Source organism: Rhipicephalus sanguineus, chromosome 10 (assembly GCF_013339695.2).
Source record: "Rhipicephalus sanguineus isolate Rsan-2018 chromosome 10, BIME_Rsan_1.4, whole genome shotgun sequence".
NCBI lineage: Eukaryota > Metazoa > Arthropoda > Arachnida > Ixodida > Ixodidae > Rhipicephalus > Rhipicephalus sanguineus.
Genome location: NC_051185.1, coordinates 113,289,051 through 113,298,993, shown reverse-complemented (window position 1 = coordinate 113,298,993; position 9,943 = coordinate 113,289,051). Strand labels below are relative to the sequence as shown.

The window sequence follows — 9,943 nt, the reverse complement described above, 5'->3', positions numbered from 1 at the left end:
TCTGGCTGGTGCATGATTGTATCGGAACCCGTATAGGTGCCGTTGGTGTACTTCGAGATAAAGGAAGCCCATTGATCTGGTAGCAGTGGAGAGGCAGTGATTGCAAAAAAGATAGTATTAGGCGATATATAGAGTGTCTTTTTTTAATAAAGTAGAGATTTTTATTAAAATGTTATGGCGCTCAGGATTCTGCCGTTTTCACGCATGAACTATACATGCAGGCGAAAATACTTCGCGCAGGTAAACTGATATTGAACCGATTATTTACAAGAACTGTATAAATAATTTTTAATAATGTATTTAAGGGCAGTTCCATAAGTAAAAATGTTTGCCGTCACAATTGGTCATAGACATTTTTATGAATTCGTAGAAGTAGCACCTAATTTCAGATATTCATCAGCGAAGTTCAATTGCGATATTGCTTTCAGTCACGAATTATCGTACACTGTCAGAAAATGCGTCAAATTCGCATGGCGTGATTCCAAGGCACTGGGTATTACATTCCAAGAAACAAAATGAAGGAATGTGTTTTTCTCCGTGAGTTTCAGTAATTAATCTTAATTAGCGTGCAACTAAACATCTAATTCTTCTGCAGTCCGCTTCAATCCATGCATCAAAAGAATCAACTATTAGGCCCAAAGTGCATGCAGAGTTTGTTTTGAATTCGAAGAATTTATTAGTGACCCCAAGGCACTTTGAGCGTTTCTATCTATCTATCTATCTATCTATCTATCCGCCTACGTCTGGGTGCTCTCGCGATGGCCTCCTTAACTTCGTGTAGACCAAAACTGCCATGGGAGGGTAAGAGCATTTGACGAATATGACTGTTCGGTCATGATATTAAGAACGTAAAAATCCTGTCGCGTACGTCGGCAGACCTTTTCCTCCAGACACGTGTGGCACATACCCGTTTACCACAGGCTGCGGTGTACGGGTATGCGCCACAGGTGATTGACAGTTTATATCTACCCAGGCACGGCAAGGACAGACATTGGTAATTTGAATGCGAGAGCGTTAAGAAAAACCGTCAACGGCAGCGTTGGCCCGATGAATGCACAGAATAAAATATAGAATCCCGGCAGGAATCGAACTCAAGCATACTGCGTGGCAGTCGGGTATTCTACCACTGAGCCACGCCAGGGAAAGCGCCCTATGCAGGCGTAATGTCGGTGCAACGTCAATTGTGGTTTTAGATCTGACTATCTAATTTTATAATAAAGCAATAAATGCTACATTTACTCCTACGATACAGACATCATGTCATGTTGACGTCTGTGGTTCCAGTGTTGGCTCCACTTTTAAAGCAATTTCATAAACATCAGATTTGTTTTCCTACTTATTTAATACTTATTTCTTTTTGTTTATTTTATTTAGAACATACTGCCAATCCCTTTGGGAATATAGCAGCAAGGACGCAACCTATAAATATATAAAGGAAAAGACAGAGGAAAAATCATGATGACGCCAGACCAAAGATACAGTACGAAATCAAAGGTGTCTGGCGTCATCCACGTCTGCCCACGTGGGATAGGTTGTGCTTTAAAATGTGCGGTTTCGTTGCTAATAATGTTAGTTGTGAGACAACGCTGGTGTTCGTGTTCCTCCTTCTTCTCCGTGTTTTGTCGTTTGCGCTGAAAACCACTCATCCTGTTTAACGCAATCCAACTCGCCCACATGTCGGTTCTTCTGCAGACCATAAGTTAGCCTTTAAACGCCACTGTTGTCGACGTGCCTGGTAAGCCGACGATGTGCACACAAGTAATACACTAACAAAAACTCGTTGATACACGTCGTAGCGCTTGGCTCGAAGCAAAAAAAAATGCAGCATAAAACTACTCGCTGACTGCTTCGCATGAAACCGATTTCCACAAGACGTCGGATCAGCCAAATTTTTGGTTGTATTCGTTTCGGGCGACTGATCCCCCTTTCATAGGAATCGTTATAACACGAAAGGGAAACGTGTCTTCACAGGTGTACTTGAGCGCTTATGGTGCACTGTTACGCCACGAGGGCGAAGGAATGAATGCTATAGCAACGAATATCAATGTCACGTGAAGAACGGCAAGCAGCTCGAAACTAACAGCGTGCTCTAAAGCAGTAGGAACGCGCGAAAAGAGCATACGCAGGACAAGCGCGAACTAGCACTTGTCACAACTGTTACTTCTTTGTGTGGGAGCAGAGTGGTGTAGCCAGGGGGTGGCACACCGGGCCCGTGTTGCCCCCCCCCCCCCCGAAAGTTTTTCCCCATAGGACACAGAGGTGTAACGAGCTGTGGCGCCCTGCCTAGCTTAGTTTTGTTACCTAGCCACGTTCAGCGGGCAACCTTGGTCGCGTGTGGATAATAAACGCTGATGAGCGCGGCTCGGCAGTCAGTAGCTGTTTACCCCGCCATGCGTTTGGCTCGTCCTTGCTAGAGCGCGGGTGCCTGGGCGCCCCCTCATCCACGGTCCCGTGGCAGATCGTGACACTGGCGACGAGTACAGTCAACGAGTCGACCCACGCCATAGATAGCGGCGAAACAACGTCCCCCGCATCTGCCGCCATGCCGCTGTACGGAAGGCTCGAGCCGTTCGAGGGAGACGGGTCCGCCTGGCCCATCTACGAGGAGCAAGTTTACGTGTTTTTCCGCGCAAACGACACGCCCGAGGAGAAACAGCGGGACATTTTTCTGGCAACTTGCGCAACCTATGTCTTCAGTCTCCTGCTCGACCTCCTAAAGCCGGCTACACCGCATACGAAGACGCTGAGCGAGCTGGTCACTACACTGCGCTCGCACTTCAGTCCGGGGTCGTCCACGCTAATGGAGCGGTTCCGCTTCAATAATCGGAGCCGCTGGGAAGAGGAGAGCCTCGGGCAGGTCGTCGCTGCGTTACGAGGTTTGGTGAGTACCTGCGCTTTCGGGGACCAGCTGGACTCGCTGCTCCGGGACCATTTCGTCTGCGGCATAAACAACCCCGCCATGCAGAGACGTCTCCTGGAATTTCCCGACCTCTCGCTGGACGACGTGGTGAAAACAGCGCTGGCGATGGACGTGGCGACAAAGAATGCCGGCGAGATTGAGCGTGCGGCGTCAACGGAAGCGACGGTCAACAAGATGGTGGCAAGGGGCGGTATCTGCAGTCATTGCGGTGACGCCCAATCTCCCTCACAGTCCCAGTTTGCACATTCGCAGTGCTCCACGTGCAGAAAAACTGGGCACCTTGCACGAGTATGCCAAACGGGGAAACCGAACAGCAGACCGCAGCAGCAGCCTAGATCAAGGCCAGGTTCCACACCAGCCCGCGGTCAGGGTAGGCATCGCAAGTGGTGGCGGGGACGTGCAGCAGCAGGCTCGGGTTTCTCCACGGCCAGGCTCAACGTCGTGTCCGAGGACCCGTCGATTTTCGACATGTGGCGCACAGGCCTTGTCCCGTAGTCTGTGCCGCCGTACATGCTGACCGTCGAAGTTTGCGGGCGCCCCATTTCCATGGAACTGGCACGGGGGACAGTCATGGCTGTCATGGCTGGCAAACTTTTCAAAAGGAGCTTCCCTGGAGCGGCCGTCGAGGCTTCAGGCGTCATGCTCCGGAGCTACTCTGGAGAGCTTTCCCAGGTCCTACGTCAGGCCCAGGTCGGCGTTCGTTTTGGCAACAGGGAAGCAACCCTTCCTTCTTTATTTGACCAAGGGGTTGTCACCGACTCTGCTCGGCAGAAATTGAATTTGCGCGCTGGGTGTTCGGCTGCCAGAAGGTCATGAAGCAGTCGTACATGTCTTACAAGACATCCCGAGCCTTCTAACAAATTTCCAGTCACCGTTCCAGCCAGGGGTGGGCACATTCGCCGGTACGACTGCTGGCTTCTATGTACCCGAGGGAGTCCGGCCTCGGGTTTTCAAGCCTCGCCCACTGCCATTCGCACTGAAGGCATCCTGATAGCAGTGAAGACTGCGGAGTGGGCCGCTCCCATCGTTCCATTCCCAAGCGAGACGGTAGTGTCAGAATGTGCGGGGATTTCAAGGTTACGTTCAACCCCGTTGCTACCATCGAGAAGTACCCACTGCCTCGGATTGAAGATATCTGGTCGGCATTGTCTGGTGGACAGAAGTTTACGAAGCTCGACCTCAGGGACGCTTACCAGCAGCTGGTGCTCCAGGAGGGCTAACGGAAGTATGACACGATATTGACAACTATGGGGTTTTTCCAGTACACGCGTTTACCATTCGGCGTGGCCACGGCTCCAGCTATCTTTCGGAGAGAGATAGGCAACCTCTTCAGGGGCATGAGGCACGTGGCAGTGTACTTGGACGACATCCTCGTCACCGGTATTGACGACGGAGACCACATGCAGAATCTGCACAACTTCTGGCCCGACTTCAGGATGCTCGCCTCAAGCTCAAGCGGGGGGAAAAGTGCGTGTTCATGGTTCCCAGTGTAGAATACCTGGGACACGTCATCTCTCAGGCCGGCCTGACTCCGGCCCCCCGCAAAGTTGAGGTTGTTCTGAAGGCGCCAAAGCCCCGGAGCAAGAAAGAGCTGCAAAGCTACCTTGGCCTCATCAATTTCTACAGGAGGTTCCTGCCTAACCTGTCTGCAATATACAGCCACTGCACATTCTGCTTCAAGATGGTCAAAATTGGGCGTGGAAGAAGGAGCAGGATGTGGCCTTTCAGCAAAGTAAGAAGGAAATTACCAAGGCACCGGTGCTAGTGCACTCCGATCCAGCCAAGTCTGTCGTCCTTACCATAGATGCATCACCATACGGTTTAGCAGCCGTCCTTGCTCACCGAGACAAGCATGACCAGGAACGCCCGGTGTCGTTTGATTCTCGTCGTCTCCACGCAGCAGAGCAGCGTTACAGCCAGCTGGACGAGGAAGGTCTCGCCCTCATGTTTGGCGTCGAGCGTTTTCACCAGTAGCTGTGGGGACGAAAGTTCGAGGCAGTCACGGACCACAAACCACTGCTGGGGCTACTGGGGCCTGCTTATGCCCTGAGCCGGTTGCCGCTGCCAGAGGTGCTTACTGCTGTTCCAAAGCCAGATTAAGTGCTCATGCTGGAGCATGCGTACACGGAGGTACTCTCCAGGTCTGCTGTGTCGCAGGCGACCAGTCGGTACCTTGTCCTGTCCCAGGTGGTGAAAGCAGTATCCCGAGGGGAGGAGTTGGTGCAGCAGTCCTACAGACACAAGGCCGCTGAGCTGAGCCTGAAGCAGGGCTGCCTACTTTGGGGTTCCAGGCTGGTGATCCCACAAAGTCTCCAGTCCAGAGTCCTGCAGTTGCTGCACGCGGGGCATCCTGGCATGGAAAAGACCAAGATGGTGGCCCAGTCCCACGAGTGGTGGTCTCGCCTGTACCAGGACATCGCTCACATGGTGCAGAGCTGCGAACTCTGCCAGGAACATCAACGGGCCTCGCATCATGTGGAGATCACCCCATGGTCATTCCCACAGAGGCCCTGGTCCCGCCTTCACGTGGATTTTGGGGGCACCTTCAAAGGCCACTACTTCCTGGTGGTGGTCGACGCATTTTTAAAGTGGGTGGAAGTTTTACCTGTCAACACCCCATCAGCAGGTGCGACCATTGCAGCACTGCGGCAGGTCTTCGCCGCCCAGGGGCTGCCGGACATCATAGTCTCCGATAATGGGCCCGCTTTCCCCAGCGCAGAGTATCTGACCTGGTTGACGAAGAACGGGTGGGTGGTGTAGACTAATAAGGACAAACGTAAGAAGAGCCAGGCTGGAGATTTCCGTACGCAGGTCACCTGCATACTTTTCCAATACCGGACTACACCCCATGATGTCACCGGCCATGCCCCCTGTGAGCTCCTTAAAAGGCAAGCTCCTTGAGGAGCGCCGTGGACCTCCGGTCCACGGCGCTCCTCAAACAGCTGAAGCAGAAGCTGGCTGCTGAAAAAGGGTGCCGTCATGGGCCGTTGCCAGTACCTCGAGTGCCAGTATTCGCCAGGAATTTCCGCTCTGGCCCACCTTGGTCTGCTGGACAAGTGGTCTCGCCTGCAAACTCCTCCTCTCTGGTCGTATGTATGCAGGATGGAACCACACGGCACCGGCATGCTGACCATGTGAGGGCTAACCGCAGGACCCGGCTTGCATCCACGGCAGCACCAGTTGCAGCCAGTGAAACGACAACCACTTCGCAAGGGACAGGGGCCTCCAGCTGTGCGCCAATATTTGGGCCACCGCCAAGTTCAGTGCCATTTCTGTCAACCACGGCAGAGCCTCGGGATGAATCAAGCACGGCTCAGGCAGCACCTGGTGCTGCCGCACCTTGTTCCTCAACACCTGTACCCAGGCGCACTCGACGACGAAGGGCACCAGATCGCTTTTCGCCTAACTAAGCCAACATCGAACCGGATGAGACTGTACATCGAACCGGATGGAACTGGATGGAACCGGATGTAACGAGTGTATGGCGCGCTGCCTAGCTTAGTTTCATTACCTCACCAGGTTCGGCTGGCAACCTTGGTCGCGTATGGATAATAAACACTGACGAGCGCGGATCGGCAGTCAGTGGCTGTTTACCCCACCATGCGTTTGGGTCATCCTTTTAGGGGCGAAGCTCCTTAAGGCGGCACCCGTTCGTCCCTCGTAGTCGTCGTGGTCGTAGTAGTGAGTAACAAGTCTTACGCTTTGACCTCCAAGGTGGTGCCGGTGGGAGATTTCTCCTGTGCGTTGTTGAACGATAAAAAATTCGCAGCGTGCGCGTTAACTAAAAGCCGAATTCTTCTGTCTCTCATTCCCCATTAGCAGCCATTGGCATGTTCCAGTAGGAAACGTTAGTAGAAGTAGAAGTGTAAGTGTTAGCTAAAAGCAGACTTCTTCTGTCTCTCATTGCCATTAGCAGCCATTGTTTACCTCCAAGGTAGTGCCTGGTGAGATTTCTCCTGTGCGTGATTAAAGAATAAAAATTTTGTTCAAAACGCCGTTGATTGATGAAATAAACCAACGAAAGACGCCAGATGTTTTGTAAAAGCAGAACGAAAGAACGCCAGATGTTTTTCTTAAAGTGTAGTAGTAGTAGTTGCATGTAGCCACCTCGCCCGATCGTCAACGGGCGAGGTGGACCGGCAACGGCGCGAGGACCCTGCCGTACGAGAGTTAAATCACACTAAAAGACATACTTTGCGGGCGATACACTCTAGTGAGCTTTCAACTTTTCGTCTTAATGTACATGATAAAGAAATTATTTCTACGAAAAACGCAAGGCACACCTTGAGCAATATGTTTGGTTTTGGGACGCTAAATGGAACCATGAGGCGATGCGAAGCCGGAGCACTTGCACCATCGCGTTCCGTTGGCTTTCGTTGGGCATGCTACCGACCTCGCGTCGTGGAACGCGCGTCCTGTCGTCCCTCTAGCCTTGCCTTTAATTCGCACAGGGCGAGCGGGGAATGTGGTCGCTCTTGGCGCTCTTTCGCTCGGGAGCGGACTTCTTCCTTGCATTTCACCGATCACAAGTGATAATGAAGGGACCACGTAAACCAACAGTACAATAAAAGTTTGATGTTTAATATATACACGATGTTTCACACTCTTTATGTTATGTACTGGGCGCATTTCACGGAAGAGTTTCACGGTTTACAGATGATTCCCTCCGTAGCTTCGCCCCACTCATCATCATTCACCCCGTGGATATGCTGTGATTTTTTTTAGAGTGCGGGTGCCTCGGTGCCCCCTCGTCCACGGTTGCGGGGCAGATCGTGACGGAATGTTTCACCACAAGGGCGAAGGAATGAATGCTATAGTAACCATATCAATGCCACGTGAAGAACAGCAAGCAGCTCGAAACTAACAGCGCGCTCTAAAGCAGAAGGGACGCGCGAAAAGAACATACGCAGGACGAGCGCCAACTAGCAATTGTCACAATTGTTACTTTGTGAGCACAGTGGCGTAGCCAGGGTGTGGCACACCGGGCCCGCCCCCCCCCCCCCGAATTTTTTCCCCCATAGGACACCGAGCACAAAATGACACCGGACCACACTTATCTGTGCAGACCCCATGTCGGATGAAGAAAGTGCTCCCCCCCCCCCCCCCGAAAAATATTTCTGCCTACGCCACTGTGTGAGCAGCGCGCTCCTTTCGGAAATGCGGCCGCTGCAACGAGCGAAACGACCTTCGCGCTCTCTGTAACGTCAACGGAAACTTGCGGTGAAAGCACAAGACGTACTAACCGCCCCCTATCACGAGATAAGCGCGCGCGCACGAGAGACACCCCCTGTAGAGGTGCTCTCGCATCGCAACGCGCGGGGCGACTACTTTTGAAGCGCGCCCTCCGCGCCCTTCGCGCCATCTCGCTAGTGATAACAAAAACACGCTGAAGCCACCGAGCTCTGAGTACCGCCAACGGGAAATGGTGCATATATATAGCTCGCCGTTAGTAAGCAGAAGAACGTGCGCTCTGTGGCTGAATGGTTTCGCGCTGCGGAGCGAGGGGTCGTAGGTTGGACTCCCAGGGACGGAACTTTTAGATGCGAAGCAGCTTTAGCTCAGAGCTGTGTCCGGCGGTAGTGGTGGCGTCCGCACTCCACTGCGCATGCACCTACTCTCTCTGTCACTCTCCTTCACGCAGGTGTTCGGTCGCCTTCTCTCCTGTCCTCTCCTCCCCGAGCTGCAGCCGTGGCGCAGCCTCTCCTCCCACGTGATGCTGCCGCGCCGTGGCCAAACACAGCCTGTAAGCCACTCTCTCTTCTCCCCCCCCCCCGTTTCATGTGTGTATAAGTGCGTGTGCTCGGTCGGTTTCCGTCATTCTCGCTTCGCTCCCGTTCAGATAAGTTGTAACGTCAACGTCGGCGCCACTCGTTCACTTGGCGCTAACGGAAAGCAACGCACAAACACAACGTAATGATAACACAAACAGTAAATACAAAGTTCACACACTAACAGAAACGCTGAGTGGACGTAACGGATACTTGGTGTACGCCCCCAATGCTGCTTCGCATCCCCTCATGGTTCCCTTGAGTGGGAGATGGTGTAATTTTTTTCTTCTAGTATTTTCTTCGCCATCTGTAGGTGTATATTTTACAACGTAATATCCGTGACGGAAATACGGCAGTGGTGGGCCGTGGTGGGCTCCGGCATAACTTTCGTGTTAAAAATACACGTGACGTTGGTTCTGGAACGTGCCACGTCGAACGATCGTCGGACATGGTAGTGTCACCAGCAAAGTGATCATCTGTAGCAATACGCAGAACAGTGAAGTTCAATGACCGCTAGTTGTGCGCTCAGGAAGCCCGCACGAATGTTCACACTGAGTTTTAGGCCATTTGAAGAAACAAGCGGTGCATGATGCGCCTCCGAATTTGATGTACACAATTGTGTACACCGTGACTGAAGGGGATATGCAAATTGAGCACGCTCGACACGCCGAAACCGCAAAATCGCGACCTCACTCCGAAACTAACCATCACAAGGAAGTGGCGAAATTTGAATGAAGGCATTATGCGGCCTATCTTGTTGTGTAAAGCGGCAAGTCATTTTATTACCGTAACACCAGTTGGTTGCCGTGTGATATTTGCTGCTCATCTTTTTGTTTCGCACTGTATGCAAGAAAACTGCAGTATTTATATTTTCTTTCTCCGTGAAGCATAAAACTCAGAGATAGGCACTGCGGCGCATCTTCTTGTGGACAGGCGAACCTCCCGCTTCCCGTCCAGTCCCATAAGACACGGTGCCCATATTATCCTGTGCTCGTTGGGCGGGAGTTAGTTTACATGGATTGTCGCTGGAATCTTCTGTACCAATGAGAACGCTCGTGGCTGCTTGGCCGACTACCATGCAGGAAATTTTCATTAGGCCGCCTGACACCCCATCAATACTGCCACGAGCGTTTCTTTATCACTTTTGCTATATTCGGTTTTCGGCCACAAAGACTGTCGGCAACGCTCAGCGCGAACCGCGCCTCATTGTTCGGAACCTTCGCGCAAGACGCGCACACTCGAGGTTATTCTAGAA

At 52.2% G+C, this 9,943-nt stretch overlaps 1 protein-coding gene across 1 annotated transcript; it reads left to right on the top strand.

Moving 5' to 3' along the window:
• The first annotated feature begins 5,026 nt into the window (after positions 1-5,026).
• LOC119406669 (uncharacterized protein K02A2.6-like) lies at positions 5,027-5,680 on the top strand. Its single transcript, XM_037673399.1, has one exon. The coding sequence runs from the start codon at positions 5,027-5,029 to the stop codon at positions 5,678-5,680; it is 654 nt and encodes a 217-aa protein (XP_037529327.1).
• The last annotated feature ends 4,263 nt before the right edge of the window (positions 5,681-9,943 follow it).